At 43.3% G+C, this 18,177-nt stretch overlaps 1 protein-coding gene across 1 annotated transcript in view; it reads right to left on the minus strand.

Moving 5' to 3' along the window:
- The window catches only part of LOC135226988 (serine/threonine-protein phosphatase 2A 65 kDa regulatory subunit A alpha isoform-like), a 200,773-nt gene that overhangs the window by 165,171 nt on the left and 17,425 nt on the right, over window positions 1-18,177 (minus strand). The window contains exon 3 of the mRNA XM_064266702.1: window positions 15,096-15,315. Within this exon, the coding sequence (XP_064122772.1) occupies window positions 15,096-15,315 (220 nt within the window). The remainder of the gene's footprint in view (window positions 1-15,095; window positions 15,316-18,177) is intronic.

Consider the following 18,177-nt stretch of genomic DNA (forward strand, 5'->3'; position numbering starts at 1 on the left):
GACCCACAGAGTGGGCAGCCATACTACTACTACTCCATCCCATGCTGCCGACTGCTGCGCCTCTGGTGGCCATCCTTTTAAGTTAGCGCACCCAGGTCAGACATGCCATTTTTTACTCTGTGTTTTTGTGTGCCCTTACTTTGGATTTATTCACTATGGAGCGTGCAGCCATCGCAGCAGCTAAGTTAAGTACTCAGTGTTTATTGCTAATTGGTTTTTTCCGGCCCTGAGCCCGTATTTGCCGTTTTTTGGTATAAATACGAACTCTAGGTCGGAAGCATGGCGGCATGGTTCTGCCTCGTGGTGGGTTCGTTCTTGGTCACCTATACCCAGAACATCCCCTTACTTAAGTACGCTCTAATTTTATTATCCGATTTGTTTTAGGGTACGACCTACACGGTTTTGTCATGCATGCATGTCTTTTACCTCCTGTAGGTCCTTCTATCCAGACCCCAGCCACGGCTCTTAGTATCGGACCTCGGCTGGCTTTGAGTGGTAGACTTCCCTTCGGGTTAGTCGTACACTCCTGGATTTTTTCTCCTACTATATTGTTTTCTTTCTTTCATTTTATTATTCATTTTACTTATATGTATTTGTTAGGTTAGCTAGGCGTCTGGCTTGCTGAGCCTAGGTCATGGCCCATTGGGCCTATATACTACCGCTCTTCAGTTCGGTTGCTTCCCGATAGCATCTCTCTGATCAGTTGGTTATGTTTCTTGGCTTAGTTGTGATTATTATCGCCCCACCGTGGTCACTACGTGATCACGAGGCAGCCAGACGCCTGTTCCAGTCACCTTCCCCCCCTCCCTCTCTTCTATAGAGTCGGGGGATTGGTCGGTTCTGCCCATGCTCGCTCCGCATACCCGAGCCTGCCTCCCTCTCTTCCCCCCAGGCGGAGGGAGTAGAGGGACCGGGACAGACCAGACTGGACTCGACCTCTCCGGCTTCCGTCGGCCGGATTGGTATGGTAATGTGGGGGGGGACTGGCCTTTACCCCCTTCCGTTTGCAACCCCGTCGCTCCGTGGCTAGCCCGAGTCTGTATGGCCCCCCTGCTCCTTTCCACCTTACTAGGGCTCCTTTACCACCGGAGGCCTGGCATCCACGGAAAGGTGATAGTCCACCCAGCAGGGTGGACCGGAACATACAGTCGGTCCCTTCTAACCACTCCGTCTCGCGGAGTTACACACTCCGTACCCGCACTGGGACTTAGTACGGTACGGTAGAATTTAGGTTTAAGATCTTTTATGTTAAACATTTAAGTTTATCTTAAGTACCTTAAACCACCCCCCCTCCCTTTCTGCACCGGATCCCTCCGGGGTTATAGCCTATTCAGGCGATTCAGGGAGGGGTTTATGCCCAAACTTTTTTTCCGAGCTCCGGCATGCAATGGAGTTCTTTTGTCCTTTAGCCTGTAAGTGATAGTCTTTAAGATACTCATGTGTCTTTTCACTTACAGACCACCAACTGTGAGCATCCGGGATGCGCCGCCACACTTCAAGACCCTTGTGGACAAAAGAAGTTTGCCGGTCCCATGCTCCATGCGCGACTCCGCACGGGGGCATCCAGGTCTGGTACCACGAGACGTGTACCATATGTTACGATCTGGTGAGCCAGCTGCTGGACGGGGTAAGTATTCTAACTCCGTTAAATGGTTCAAAATTTTTTATAGTGCTTAAGTTTTTTACATTAATCACTCTAACTTAGGTAAAATTCAGGGGGGCCTTATAGCCCCTATAATTTTAAGTTACGCTTTAAGTTAGTTTTAGTTTTAAGTTATTCTTAAATCTAACCAATACCCTCTCTTCCAGGCTCCGGCTGTGAGGATACCGCACTGGCAACCCTGCGGGCCTGGGTCGGCGGTTTCGGGAAGAACGCCGCCAAGGGTATGCCCTACATCCTAGAGAAGAGGTTAGCGGTGCTAATCTTCCCCGGAGGCAAGGCGACTGGATACGTCGACCAGCAGATGCGGCCCGACTATCGCCTTCATCCAGCAACAGCTGGCTGCCTCGTTGACAGACCAAGGCCAGGACATCTCCTCGGAAGTCGCGACACTGGATATTAATGTAGAAACCCATGGTAGGTGTAGACGACCTGTTGGTCGAAGTAGGTAAGTTGGACACCCAAGGGGATACCCTTGGGTGCTACTGGTTCTTCTACTCCTGCAACCTCTCCATCCTTCCAAGGCTTTACAGGCAATGAGTTGTATACTTCTCCTGATGCTTCAGTTAGACCCAAGGTCAACTGGGTCAAACAGTCAAAACCTTGACGAAGACGTCGTCGTCGTCTAAGAAGACGGCTTTCGGCGTCATCCTCTCGTAAGTCTTCCGGCTGGGAATCCCGGAGCAGAGAGATCTAAAGCTTCTGGGTCCGGCTCTAAGTCCTCGAGGAGTAGATCCTCCAGCAGAGATCTCACACTCCAGCGGAGTCGTTAGTTCCGCTACCCCTGGTTCCAGTTCAGGGCCACCCTTCCACCTCCGCAGCAGCTCCGGCTCTGGACGCCAATGCTGGCCTCTTACAACAGGTGGGCGATCTGGTTGGGTGTCCTGAAAAATAGCATGGAACAAATGTTCTCTCGGTTGTCGGATAGGATTACTTCTCAGGACACCATTATAGCCGGACTGAGCCAAGCTCCTTGTTAGCCTCTCCTCCACCTTTCACCACAGGTGGAGCCCAACTTCCCCCGTATGACTCTCTTCCTCCGTTCTCAATGAACAACCCTTGGAGAGTAGCGTCATACGCCCCCTTCCAAGACGGGCTCATCTCTATCCCGGAATGTGGAACTCGGAGGATTGAGGACTTCGAGTTCCACCCGAAGACCTTCAGCCTCCGTTCATCGGCTACGCCAGGCTCACCGCCGCAGCCATGACTCGGGATGACAAAGTTCCAAAGGAGACAGTCCTCTATTCACGTGACCAGGCTCAGAGAGAATGGCTCAGGTGTTTAGAGGACATGGATTGTACCAATACAAAAATCCAACCCTTTCAAGAGCCCGTTTACGATCTTTACGATGGAAGAGAGTACCCCGCTCCCTTTCCTGACAAAAAGATCGCGAATACGACTATTCAAGCAGCCCAGAAGGGGGATTCCATGCCTCAACTGAAGGAAGCAGATCCTACATCTCCTCTACTTCCTTCAGCCGGTGAATTGTGGGAAGACTTACCTAACACCTTCTCAGCGGGCAAACTCAAACCAGACTGTGCTATGGAGCAGTTTGGTGAGAAGCTTCCTAGGCTTCCAGATAGCCTTATTCAGGCAGAATTCGAAGCCAAATCGCGGTTAGCCAGGTCCATTAATTCCATGGCTAGACCGAAGTGGCTACCGTTGCCTATGGGTCGGAACCGCTCTTCAAGCTTATCACCAAATCGTTGACTCAAACGGTGCAGTCAGATATGTTTGAGTTTGCCACTGCTAGGACGAATTGTAGGAAGCATGTCCTACAAGAGCAACTATTCTTGCACGAGCCGAATAAGTTGCTGGCTTGTCAAACATCTGGGGAGCAGACCTCTTCCCAGAAGTCGATGGTGAAGGGGAGGTTCAGTCAGAGGCTACGAGATTGAAACCAGAGCCTTAAAGACCGTTGGGGTCTTACGGCCAACGAGATGTCAGGACCAAGTCGGTAAGGGGTCAAGGTTCAGAGGAAACCTAGACGTTTCCAACCCTACCAGAAAAGCAACCACGCTTTTCTCAGCAAGTTCCGGCTGTTCCCTTGGTGCAAACAGCCCAACCTTCCACCTCAAAGGCTCAATATCGCAGCCGATCTACGTGATCTCCCCTCAGCCTCAGCCCTCCACCTCTTACGCCCTCTCCCAGCCTACAACCAGGTCTTCGAGGGGTCAAGCTTCACAGAAGTATGACCGCTCGAGTAAGGGAGGCAGAGGTAAGCGATCCTTTCGTGGGAGAGGATCGGGAGGTCCCTTCAATAAGAGGAAACATTTCAGGGGAGGCCGAGGAGGCTACCAGAACCAATGAGGAATTTCAGGTAGGAGGGAGGCTGTTTCACTTTCGCCACCGGTGGAACTTCAGCAAGTGGGCTTCAGAGCATTGTGTCAAAGGGCCTGGGTTGGAGCTGGTTAACGAATCCACCCCCATCCAGACTTTCCGCCAACTTCCTTCCAAAGAATTTGACGGAGTATGCGGAGGATCTCCTTCAGAAAGGAGCTATAGCGAGAGTCAAAAGGTTAAAGTTTCAAGGACGCTTGTTCAGCGTGCCAAAGAAAGGCTCACAAAAAAAGAAGGGTAATCTTAGACTTGTCCCGCTTAAACTTAGCCATTCGCTGCGACAAGTTCAAGATGCTCACGATCTCGCAGGTGCGGACCTTACTTCCCCGTGGGGCGTCACCACCTCTATCGATCTTACAGACGCTTACTATCATATCCCTATTGCAAGACACTTCCGTCCGTATCTGGGCTTCAAGATAGGAGACCAGACATTCTCCTTCAAGGTAGTTCCTTTCGGGCTCAACGTAGCCCCCAGGGTGTTTACGAAGCTGGCGAAGTAGTAGTTCAACAACTCAGATCGCAAGGGGTTATGGTAGTAGCGTATCTCGACGATTGGTTGATCTGGGCCTCAACAGTCGAAGAATGCAACAAAGCAACACTGAAAGTGATTCAGTTCCTGGAATATCTAGGCTTCAAGATAAACGGACCAAATCAAGACTCACTCCAGAGTCAAACTTTCAGTGGCTAGGCATTCAATGGAATCTATCCTCCCATACTCTGTCGATTCCATCACCCAAAAGGAGGAAATAGCGAAGTCAGTCAAGCAATTTCTGAGTCACAAACTGGCTTCAAGAAGATCTCAGGAAAGGATCCTGGGTTCTCTCCAGTTTGCGTCATGACGAACATCCTAATGAAAGCCAAACTGAAAGACCTAACCAGAATCTGGCGCTCACGAGCAAACTGTCAGGTCCAGGGACAAAATGTCCTCAGTCCCTCTGATTCTAAAGAATCGACTCCGCCCTGTGGGCGAAAGTCAAGAACTTGTCGGTGTCAGTGCCCCTTCAGTTTCCTCCACCAGGGATCACCATCCACACGACGCTTCATTAAGCGGTTGGGGAGGATATTCCCAGTTCAAGAAGGTTCAAGGAACGTGGTCACCTCAGTTCCATCAGTCCATAATAAACGTAGGAAGCAATGGCAGTGTTCTTGACCCTAAAAAAGGTTACGTCCGCCAAAATACTCCCAAATCATAAGCTAGTCCTGGACAGCGCAGTGGTAGTACATTTGTATAAACAGAGGAGGCTCCAAGTCACGTCATCTAAATCATGTCATGGTAGCCATCTTCTCCCTGGCGGACAAGTTCAGTTGGCATCTCTCCTCCACTCACATTGCTGGAGTGAGAAACGTCATAAGCAGATGCTCTATCCCGATCAGTACTCTAGAGTCGGAATGGTCACTGGACAACAGTTCGTTCCAGTGGATTCTTCAGAGAGTTCCAGGTCTACAGGTGGATCTCTTCGCATCCCAAGCGAACCACAAACTTCCGTGTTATGTAGCCCCAAACCTGGACCCTCTGGCCTATGCCACGGACGCCCTGCTCTAGACTGGAACAACTGGGAGAAGATTTATGTCTTTCCTCCAGTGAATCTTCTCATGAAAGTGTGAACAAACTCAGGACATTCAAGGGTCAAGTGGCTCTAGTAGCCCCAAGACTGGCCGAAGAGCAATTGGTACCCTCTTCATTCTGGAACTGGGTCTTCGCCCTCTTCGGATCCCCAATCCCAGGCTCTCCCAGTCAGTACAAACGAAGACTGTGTTCGCTTCCTCAGGGATTCTCAAAACCCTCAACTTTATGGATTTCATGAAGTTTGCAGCGAAAAGGGATGCGAACATTGACCCTCAGAATATTCTCTTCTTGGAATCCGATAAAAGAGATTCAACTTGAGACAGTATGATGCTGCTGTCAAAAAGTTAGCAACCTTCCTGAAAGAATCAGATATAAGATCATGACAATCAATTCAGCTATGATCCTTTTTCAGATCCTTATTTGAAAAAGGATTAGCAGCTAGCACAATTAACGACAAACAAAAAATCATCCTTGCAAAAAGATTTTTCAATTTATTTGGGTTCAACATAGACTTGACAGATTCCTACTTCTCGTCTATCCCCAAGGCGTGTGCTAGACTTAGACCTTCTGTAAGGCCTACGTCAGTATCATGGTTCTTAAACGATGTTCTAAAACAAAACTGGCTTCAGAAACCAATAAATGACACATGCTCGTTTATAATGCTCTTAAGAAAACCCAAAAACCCTCTTTTTATTAAGCTTGGCCTCAGGAGCTAGAATTTTCAGAACTGTCGGCTTTATATCCAGAGATCCGGATCATATTCAGTTCCTTCCCACAGGGGAAGTGCTACTTTCTCCGGAACGTAGCTTCATAGCTAAGAATGAAGATCCTTTGATGAGGTGGGAACCATGGAAGGTACTACCCCTTCCACAAGATATATCTCTTTGCCCAGTTTCATCCTTGCGAGCCTTTCTATCTAGGACCTCCTCATCCTCATCGGGTCCTCTCTTTAAGAGAGAAAAAGGTGGCACTTTATCTATTAAGGCATCAGGCAACAAATCCTGTACTTCATTACAAGCCATCCTGAACTCTTTCCCTAAAGCACATGATGTCAGGGCAGTAGCCACCTCAATTAACTATTTCCAACATATGAACTTCGATGAGTTGAAAAAAGTATACTGGATGGAAATCGCCGACAGTTTTCAAACGTCATTACTTAAAGTCCTTGGAAGCTCTGAAATTTTCAGCAGTTGCAGCGGGGAACATAGTTTCCCCTGACTCTAGCTAATCTTTAGTAGAAAGATCCAGTCCTCCTTTCTACCTGCTTCACCAACAGTTTGTCTATTCCTACCTTGTTCATTTACGGTCACCTTGTGTCTTAGCTGCTTGTGTGATAATTGGGTGGGTGTCCCTTATTTTTTTGCTAGGGACACTCACAGTTGATGATGAATATTGATATGTTGGATTTCATCCCCTATGTTTTTTATGCTAGGGATACTCCTTATTATAATGGTTTACGGGTTTTTGTATATTAGGTTATATACATTCCTTTATATATGATTATGATTGAGTTTTGTTTGTTCAACTTATGTTAATTGCTCTGTACATTTTGATACATAAATTTTACACAGATACCATTTGGTACATATATGCCATATTACCTCTGTATATATGTAAATTACCCTAAGTTAAAAAGAAATATTATTAGAATTAAGTGTAATTTAAGCAATATTTCTAATTTTGTACCACTGTGTATATGTATCCTTATTAGCAATTATATTCTTTTATTTTTATTTTATCTTTTATTTGAGACCTCTTTTTAATTTTATTGATTTCTCTACAATCTTGTGCTATTTCTCTGGTACGATTTCGCGCAGCGACACGAGCTGAGCCCAGAAAAGGGATTTGACGTAAGAAAAATCTATTTCTGGGCGATTGGCTCGTGTCGCCAGCGAATCCCGCCCACTACCCGTCCCAGCGCCAAGATTGTCTGCTAACTTCAGGATGGCCACCAGAGGCGCAGCAGTCGGCAGCATGGGATGGAGTAGTAGTAGTATGTGCTGCCCACTCTGTGGGTCGGCTCTCCTCTTGGGGGGATTTTGTAGTGGGAGAATTCTTTTGGCATTTGGCTCGTGGTAGTGGTCTCACTCGCCATAGTGTTCATACCGACACCCTCTTGGAGGGTGAGCGAGTCAGTTATACTGACCTTTTTCTTTATTTTATTTATTCTCTGGTATGTGTTAGTACATTTACCCTAGAAATAATAGATTAAAGGATATTTCGCTGGCGACACGAGCCAATCGCCCAGAAATAGATTTTTCCTTACGTCAAAATCCCTTTTGTGTGCCTTCACCTTCAGCAGGCTAAGAGTTTGATCTTGTATTTGAACATGAGCTTCCAAAATAAAGCTCCTTAGGAAGAATGAAATCGCATTCTTAAAGAGACGACAGGAGGGATCTCTCACCGAACACCAGAGTTTAGAGAGAGGACAGGAGGGGTCTCTCGCCAAACACCAGAGTTCAGAGAGAGGACAGGAGGGGTCTCTCGCCGAACACCAGAGTCGATTCAAATTTCCTCTTATCGTCTCTGTCCTAAGCAGGTAGTCTCTAATAGCTCTGACAAAACATAACGTACATTCCTTCTCTTCTGCTCCCACTTGTCCATCAAGTTTCTAATTACGAAAGACCTTGAGTAGTCCGGGAACCATTCTTTTCTGGTCCAGAAGGGGCCACGAGAGTCATCAACACATTCTGATGTGACTGTAGCTTGTTGATTACTTCTTTTATCATCCTGAAAGTGTAAACGCATATACGTTGAGGCCCCTCCAGTCCAGCAGCATTGCATCTGTTCTCCACGCTAGCGGGTCTGGAACCGGTGAACAGAAAATTGTAATGCGACTGTTCCTTGAGGTGGCGAGGAGATCCACCGCTGGGTTCCCCCATAATCTCCGCAGATCTAGGCAAACTTTCTCGTTCAGAGTCCATTCCGTTGACAGGACCTGACTTGAGCGGCGCAGCTCGTCTTCCAATACATTCATTCTTCCTTGAAAAAACCTAGGAAAAAGGGGATCTTGTGCTTGTTCACCCAGAGAAGGTGGTCTTCCGCTACTCTGTTGAGAGAGAAATTGTTTCCCTCCTTGTTTCTGAACATACGATAATGCTGAGGTGTTGTCCGCATAACTTGCTACTTTTCTTCCGGTGATTAGAGCAGCGAACGCTTGTAAACCTAGAAGAATCGCCTTCAACTCTTTCACATTCATGTGTAGGGTGTTCTCTTGCTCCATCCAAAAAACAGAGACCCTCCTGTCTCCTAGTAGAGCTCCCCATCCCTTGTCCAATGTATCTGAGAAGAACTCTAGGTTGGGGTTCAATGTGACTAGAGAAAGTCCTTCCTGAAGTTTTTCTGTTGACAGTCAACAACGAAGACCTGACTCGATCTCTTCCGTCAATGGAAAAACTAGCAAGTCTGGTTGTGTCTTCCAATTCCAATTTGCTTTTAGGAAGAATTGGAGAGACCTCATGAGTAGATAGACTAACGTTACGAAACTCTCCACTGAAGCAAGGGTTCCCAGGAGGCTCATCAAGTCTAGAGCTGAGCATGACAGGCAAACAAGAAACTCTCGTACTGTTGTTAAACATGACTACCCTCTTCGGAGAGAAAAGCCCAAAAAGCTAGTGTCCAGAACCATCCCTAAATAGGGAATCCTCTGAGTCAGAGGCAATTGGGACTTCTTGGGATTTACTTGAATTCCAAAATGTTGAGTCAGATTTAACTTCCTTTCTAAATTCTTCACAAATACTGACGACTGGATTTGGATCTCAGAACCCAGTCATCCAAATAAAAGGCTGCATTGATCCGCATCCGGTGAAGCCATTTTCCCAGAGGGGCAAGGATAGGTGTAAATACTTGGGAAGCCGTTGATAGTCTAAAGCAGAGGAACTGGAAAACTCTCCCTTTGAAGACAAACCTCAGAAATCTCTTGGAATCTTGATGGGGACATGAAAATAAGCATCCTTCATGTCAAGAGACGCCATCCAGTCGCCCAGTTGGAGGGCAACATCACAGACCGACTGGTTTCCATTCAAAATTTAATCTTCTGAACGAAGAGATTCAAAGAGCTTATGTCTAATACGAGCCTCCAGCCCCCCAATGTCTTGGGGACTACAAAAAGTCTGTTGTAGAAGCCTGGGGAGTTCTTGTCTGTCACCTCTTCTATGGCCTTCTTGCTGATAAGCACTTTTACTTCTTTGGCTAATGGCAAAGCTCTCCTTGATCCCTTTGAGTACGCTGTCAAACAGATGGGCACATTGGACAGCAGAAGATCTTGAGCAAATGGGATCACATGTCCTTCTCGAAGCACCTGGACTACCCACTGCTCTGCTCCTCTCCAACTCCATTCCTCCCAAAAATAATGGAGTCTCGCCCCTACAGGTGTGAAGGACTTCCCGATTACTTGTCTGTTGGCTTAAAGGGAGTTTCCTGGTGGACTTGGATGGTGCTTGCAAGTTAGTCCTCGGTCTCCTCTGCAATCTAGTTTTATCCCCACGAAAAGTGCGCTTCTGAAGAGAGGTTTTAGCTCCTGTAGTGGAAGGGTTCTTCGGTCATCTCGCTGACTGCATCAAAAGGTCATTAGTTGATTTCATTTCCAGATCAGACAGCACCTGTTGAATAGTCTCTTCTGGGAACTGGTGGGACTTACAAAGGGGAGAGAACATCAATGCTGATTTTTGATTTGTCATAACAACTCAAGACACAAAAGAGCACCGCAGCTCCCTCTTTTCAAGTATTCCCATTGAGTACAGCTAGTTCACCCGATCCATCTCTCACAGCTTGGTCTGCGCAGGACAAACATTAAGCCAATCCATCGAAAACTTCTCTTCCACAGACTGACACTCCACTATCTTCCTGGCTAATGCTGTCACAGTCCAATCCCAAAAAATAAATACTTTAATCACCTTGAACAAGTTCCGAACCAGGTGATCAAAGTCGGGCGAGGAGAACATTACTTTCGCAGCCGCAAAAGCCGGTCTTCTGTTCACGTCCAATAAACCTGAGAGGTCCTCTTGAAAGGAGGCAGATACTCCCAAGGAAGGAACTTCTCCGGTCGCGTAGAACCAAAAAGTCTTGTTCTGCAGTTTTAAAGGGGGATAGGCGAATGAGGCCTTACCTGACTCTTGCTTCTTTGCTAGCCACTCGTCTGACTCCTTGAACACTTTTTTGGCCGATGAGAAAGCACTAGCTTCAGCAATCCTGAAGATGCTACCTTCCTGTCCTTCATGAACATAGAAGGTGGCAATGAAGGTGATGGTTCAAAGCAGTCCGCACACTTAGCCAGGAAAAACTTCAACTGACTAGAGTATGCCAAAGAAGCTTTCTACTCCTGCTCCTATACTTCGTCCTCAGAAAGAACTGACGAAACCATCTTCCTCTCCTCTAGGGGCCGTTGCTTTCTTCAAAAACCCCATAAGCTCTTGGAGCTGCTGCTTGAAAGGACCAAATGGCAACTCATCTGCCAAAGCGCTGGTCTTTAGATCCTCAGAGGTACATGTTAGAGCAGTAGCTGTCGAGCAGCTCTTCTTAGAAGACAAGCGACTAGAAGGCGAAGCGCTACAAACTGCAGGAGGCGAAAGAGTCAAATTTCTTTTGATGAACTACGAGGGAAGTCGACAGCACAAGAGCGTGAGTGCTGGTCAGATCGCAAGTGACTGTTGCCAGTTAGAACTATATTCTCCGGAGATGGAGATAACTGACATTATTCCCAAAAAGACTGTGCAGGCGCAAAACTGCAGGAAGGTTGGGGACTCCATGGCTCCCTCGACTTCTTTGCTGGTAGAGTTATACAGTCCGCAAAAGTGGCATGTCTCTTTAAAGGTCACGACACTGCAGCGTTCCACACTTCTTGTCTCGTCAGGCGACAGCACGTCCGAATCAGACAAAAACTGTACCTCACTCACATCTACGCCTTTCCAATGGCGTTTAGTCAACACTCGCGAGTCAAAAGGATCGACAGAGTTGGCGACTGCCTGTGGGCAAAATCCCCCCCACCCAGTATCTTTCGACCTCCAATATGTCTTCTCCCGGGTGCGGGGGAGCAGGACAGTGACCTTCGTCTAGGAGAAATGGGGGGACAGACAGCCACCTCCTCGGACACTTCACTGATAGTTGGCACAACACTGGTATTTTCACCGACACTATTTTTCCAAATTATAGATTTAGCCAAAATCTCTAACTTCTTGTCAATTTTTTACTCTAAGCTGGATGATGTTAGGATTGAAATCACGGGTTACCTGGACTGGAGTTGTTGGCAATGAAGTAGGAGGATATCAATAAGCATTTAGCCTAAGCCACCAATAACCAGACAATGGTGCTGTAAACCCTAAGGAGGGTAAAACCCAGTTACAAATATATTGAACAAGCCCCATAAAACCGAAATGCCAGTAACCAATACCAACAGTAACCGAGGGCTGCCTGTATATACGAAGTAATGATGTAAGATCAACATGGGAGCAACTTGTAAATCCTATGCCAAATTTATTTAAAAAACTGGTTATCAAAATGGGGTTACATTGTCACCGAGACTAACACAACCATTCCCTTACTTGTAGTAATAAAATTAAAATAGGAAAATAATTCATTGCCTTAAGATGGACTAACACCTTTCAAAGCATCTGATGAACGCTAACGAGCCTGGATACTTTCTATGGCAATCTTATCATATGCATCTTTAGCTATCTTATCAGCTTTTTCATTTCTAATGTGAACAGGGATCCAAGATATACATCAGCTTAACCCTTAAACGCTGAAGCGGTAAAAAAAAAAAAAAGTCTCCGTGTGCCAGAGGGTTTGTTTCAGAGTGAGCGCGGAAGCGGAAAAATATTTTTTTCAAAAAATCACAGCGCGCTTAGTTTTCAGATTAGATTCATTTTTGGCTCCTTTTTTTTGTTTTTTTTGTCATTGGTTGAGGTTTAGTATGCAACCATTCAGAAAATGAAAAAAAATCATCATATCATATATAAATAATGCGATATATGATGGCACAAAAACGAAATTTCATATATAATTGTATTCAAATCGCGCTTGCGCAGAACGGTTAAAGGTAACAAATTACTTTTTTTTCATTGTAATGTACACTAAATTGCGATCATTTTGGTATATAACACATTGTAAAACGATAAAAGCAACACAGAGAAAATATTATCACAAAATAATGCATGAATTCGTAACGCGCGACGTAAACAAATATTTTTTTCAAAAAATTCCCACCATAAATCTAAATATTGTCCTAGAGACTTCCAATTTCTTTCAAAATGAAGACAAATGATTAAATATTAATATACTGTAAAGAATATTAGCTTACAAATGCAGTTTTTCGACCATAAAATCTGACGAGTTAAAGTTGACCGAAATGTCGAATTATTTATATATAAGTTTTTTTTATATGCAATTATTTCGGAAAATAAGAAAAGCTACAAACCTTCAAATATTTTTTCATTTTATTCTAAATGAAAATGCGCACATTTTCATATATAAAACTCTATGAAATGCCTAATATGAAACGGAGCAAAATATTACCGAGAATGGGACGTACGCATTTCGGAGATTTGTGGCGGAGAATCCGCGCGCGGAGGGAAGAGTTTTTTTTTTTTTAAATTCACCATAAATCTAAATATTGTGCTAGAGACTTCAAATTTTGTTTCAAGATGAAGATAAATGACTGAATATTACTAGACTGTAAGAGTTTTAGCTTACAATTGCGTTTTTCGACTATTTCGGTAGAGTCAAAGTTGACCGAACGTGGTTCTTTTCTATTTATCGTGATTTATATGCAAATATATTTAAAAAATGAGAAAAGCTACACCTTCAATTATTTTTTGTTTGTATTTTAAATGAAATTGCGCACATTTCATATATAAAACTTTATAGTAACGACTAATTTAAAATGGTGTCAAACATTACCACAATCGCACGTATGATTTTTTCGGAAGAGGTACCGTTTGCGGACGTAAAGAAAGTTATTTTTTTCATAAATTCACCATAACTCGAAATATTGTGCTAGAGACTTCCAATTTGTTGCAAACTAAATGTAAAATGCTTGAATATTACTATAATATAATTAAGCGTTTTAGCTTACAATTGCGTTTTTCTACCATTTTCGGTAGAGTCAAGTTGACCGAAGGTTGAAAACTTGGTCACTTATCATTTTTTATATGAAATATTTCAAAATTGATAAAAGCTACAACCATGGGTTGTTTTTAGTTGTATTGTGCCATGAAATTGCGCACATTTTCATATATAAAACTTTATGTAACGGCTAATTTAAAATGGTGCAACATTACCACAATCGCATGTATGATTTTTTTCGAAAGAGCTACTGCGCGGGACGTAAGGAAAAAAGTTTTTTCTTTTCATAAATTCACCATAAATTGAAATATTGTGTTAGAGGACTTTCATTAGTTGCAAAATTAAGGTAAATGTTGAATATTACTAAAATATAAGAGTTGTAGCTTACAATTGCGTTTTTTCGACCATTTCGGTAGAGTCAAAGTTGACCGAGGTGAGTTGAAATTTTGGCACTTCTATCGTTATTTATATGTAAATATCTCAAAAATGATAAAAGCTACAATCATGAGTATTTTTTAGTTGTATTCTACATAAAAATGCGCACATTTTCATATATAATACTCCATGTAACGGCTAATTTAAAATGGTACAATAATTATGTCAAAGTGACGAAATAATTTCCGAGATGTGTCACAGATACTTTTTAGTGCGGCAAGAAAGAAATTCGCGCTTCCGCACCTGCGTAACAATTGTAAACAAAACAACACCTTGATCCGTGAACTCCCAGCATCCCCCAAGGCGCATGATTCAAGAGTTTTCGGCTGGTAGGCCTAAAAGTATTTTTCAGCGAATTTTTAAAAAAACTTTTGTATGTCGACGCAAAATACGTCTAGTCGGCACCCGAGAGACAAAAAATGTCGACGTAAAATACGTCCAGTCGGCGTTTAAGGGTTAATACAGTTTGTGGAATTAAAACTTCAATTTATTACAAAAATGTATTCTAGATAATTTCAAATTGCTTCTGAAGCACCAGATAGTCATTTAAAATTTCTTTTGACTGCAGACACTGGTGTGAAACCAGGATCTTGTTGGTTTCAAAGAATTGACTATGACAGCACCAAATCCTACATCAAACTATTATGTCTTACATACTCATTCCAATGGCCTAAGAGATCTCCAAGACCTATTAGTACCAGTTTTTTTATTATCAAAATCTGCAGGAAGTGTTACTTGTGTGCTTTCAAATCCTTTAAGATTCTGGGTTAACTGACAACCTGACCTATATATTCACACACAGACTTCAACAAAAAAAAGCTGGGAGCTAAAGGGGATCTGCATACATAGTAGGTAGTTCTCCCATACAGACCATAACATGTCAAATACAGCAGGGACTTGAATGATAAGCTTTTGATTCTTTCCTTAAGGTATTAGCATGGATAGACAGGGCATTCATAAAATATGTTAATGCATCTAAACATTTACTTTCACATTAGTAGTCATAAAATCAAAGCATCCATAAAATATTACCTTTGGTGGCTATAGATAACCTTGTGTAGCACACGGAGAAAAGACCACAGGCAGATGTTCTTGATGTGAACCAATCACCAACTGCCAATCTTTTAACAAGTGGTACAAAATGTGTTTCAAGGTCTTCATTGTTGTGTTCTTCACAAATCCTTCGTAAGGATTCTACAGCTTTGTCACGAACAACAGTTTCTTCAACGGTGGCCAAAGACTCGAGTGGCGGCTATAAAAAAAAATATATTAATTACATTTTACAACCACAGTAAATTACAGAGTACTTTGTTGAATAACAAAAATTACCTTGAAAAATTATGTCATTAGCTTGTCTGTAACTTTAATTATAGCTGTTCCTTATGAATATCTCTAAGCACCTCATTGGAAATATTTATTCTTGATAGTGTACCACTGTTCATCCTCAAAGGAGTTACTCTCTCAGGGTTAACACCCCAGCCCCATGGGGTCCAAAAGAATGACCAACAAATTACAAAAAATTGTCTTCTAACTGGTCTTGATAAGAAAAGTGCTTGTTGACACAGTGATAGAATATAAAGGACTCAAGACAGGAGAACTCCACTGTATTTAGTTTTCAGATGCAGTGAAAAGTTGTATTTCCTTTAACGTTTAAAGGGTAGGCTTATATTTGTTTAAATTGGGAGGCCATAGACCTCTTACCAGGCGGGAAGTTACTAACATTAAGGAAAAACTATAAGACAATTCTGTCATTGAAACTTATCATGCAATGACCTTTTAACATTAGATAATTTGAGGTTACTGAAAGGGAAATGAGGGCTAGCCTAACTTCTTGTTTATGAAACACAGAATGTAATTGTAGTTCCGAACTCTGCTGGACTTACAAGCCTTGGTGTTTACTAAAGGCCAGTATTTCCTTTGTCGTATTTTATAATCAAACAATGCTTTTATAACAAAGTTCCCCCAGTTACCCTTCACATCAGGGTTCTGTTCAAGTGTTAAAACAAAATACATTGGAACCGCTTCCATTGGGTATGACTGCACTGGTAGTAACATCACTGATGTTGAGAAAATTGTCTTGATGTTTGTCTGTTTTCTAAGGGAAGACAAACACAGGCAGTCCCTGCTTATCGGCAGACTCGGTTGATGGCAATCTGGTTTTACGGCACTTGTCCAGCACCATGAAATTGGCAATTTATGACACCATAATGGGCAGAGTTTCAGTTATTGGCACCATCAGATGCTGTCATAAGGTGCTGATAGTAGAGGTATGGCCCAATAACATGCCTAACACAGGTGCCATTAACCGGTTATTGGTGCCACTAACCAAATCTGAGTGCCAAAAACGCCACGAATCGCCAAGTTTTGGGTAATGGCGATTGTTGCTTATCAGCATCTCAGTGAGAATGGAAACCCCACCCCCCCAATAACCAAGGACTGCCTGGAGAAAAGTTTTTTGTAATTGTGAACTTTACCAAACAATTTAAAATCTTCAAGATACTGATGTTATATATTATTGGCATGATAATTCCAATCATTAATGATTTCATTGAAGTACCAACTCATGTAGTCCATAGACTACATAACCTTTACCAGGTGCTTGGGATTTTACCAGGTAATCAATGATTATGAAATGTGTAGAAATATGGAGTGTGGATATCCATTTAGTTTTGTCTTCATTGAGCTGAGAAAAATGTGTGAGTTTTACTAAAGCGTTCAGGCAATGTTGCTGTAGTGATTGTGAATTGTTATTCTTATACATTACTAAAGTAGTACTAGATTCACGAACACAATTCCTTCCTAAAGTTTGTTCATGTTCCAAAATGTTCATGACCCAAACCTAATATCCCCATATGATTTCATGGAAATACAATGAACCCTTATTCTCTGTACTTATCATTTTTAGCCTAATTCAAATACGTAGACAAAACACTGCCGCCACGACCAATCATTGATGTTTGTATTTGATCTCAATTTCAGACAAGTAGAACTGTACTCTAAAGTATGTGGAGTTATATACCAATATATAGCGAGTACTGGCAGTCCCCGATTATTGGCGGGGTAAAATTCTTGGCTTGGTGATTGATGGCGCTTATGGCACAAAGTTTTGGTGAATGGTGCCAATACACAGTTCATGGCACCTCTGTTAGACAGTCACCTATGGCCCATTCTGGGGCCATAGATGGCTGTCTAGCCCCATAAAACCAGACTGCCAATAACTGAGTCTGGCAATAACCAGGGACTGCCTCTACTTAGAATATTGATACAATTTAGCAAATGATCCTAAATGGAAAGGATCTGATATAAGAAAACAATAAAACTGAGGTAGATTTAAAAAATAAATCTTTTTTCTCAACTTATTTTAAAAGACCACAAAATGTATTTTTAGTACAGGTAGTCCCTGGTTATTGGCGATCCAGTTTTATGGGTCTTGTTTAGCGCTGAAAATTTTTGGTTATTGGCCCTGATACACACCTCCTGACAGAGGCAGCAGGAGACAATTCAGGATGACATTCTGGGATACTGAGTGGGACCACAGAAGGATCCAGGTACACACAATTCAGGATATCATCATCCTGAACCGTGTCTACCGGGATATATCTACAGCACCATTCAATATCCCAGAAGCCTCTGCATACTTTGCTGGACATCTGCACCCACCGAGGACAGATGTTCCGTCAGAAAGATGGCGTTGCTGTGGGCACTCCTCTGGGAGCTCTCTTCACCAACTTCTACATGGGCCAACAATGCAGCATGCTTAACTAAACTGTCTAGTTTAGCACCAATGATTGGCTCCCCTTCCTTGACGTCCTTGTCTATACGAAGAAGACCAATTCGGGAATGTGCCTCAATGGGAATAGCAAGTTCCCTACCAAGTTCAAGAGCACCACCATCAAGGCCTTTGTGAAAAGGGCCTTCTCCCATTGTTCTACCTAGAAGGACACACACACCTTAAGCTTGAGAGCTTCACAGATGCTCATTAACAATAGGTACTCTAACAAGCTCATAAACCATGAATTGCGCAACGCCCTCGAAAAATGGTACTCAAATGACGAAGAAAACCCATGACCCCACTCCACCTATAGTATGAAGATATAAAGCCTTGATGGAAGAT

This window comes from Macrobrachium nipponense, chromosome 15 (genome assembly GCF_015104395.2).
Source record: "Macrobrachium nipponense isolate FS-2020 chromosome 15, ASM1510439v2, whole genome shotgun sequence".
In the NCBI taxonomy this organism is placed as follows: Eukaryota; Metazoa; Arthropoda; class Malacostraca; order Decapoda; family Palaemonidae; genus Macrobrachium; species Macrobrachium nipponense.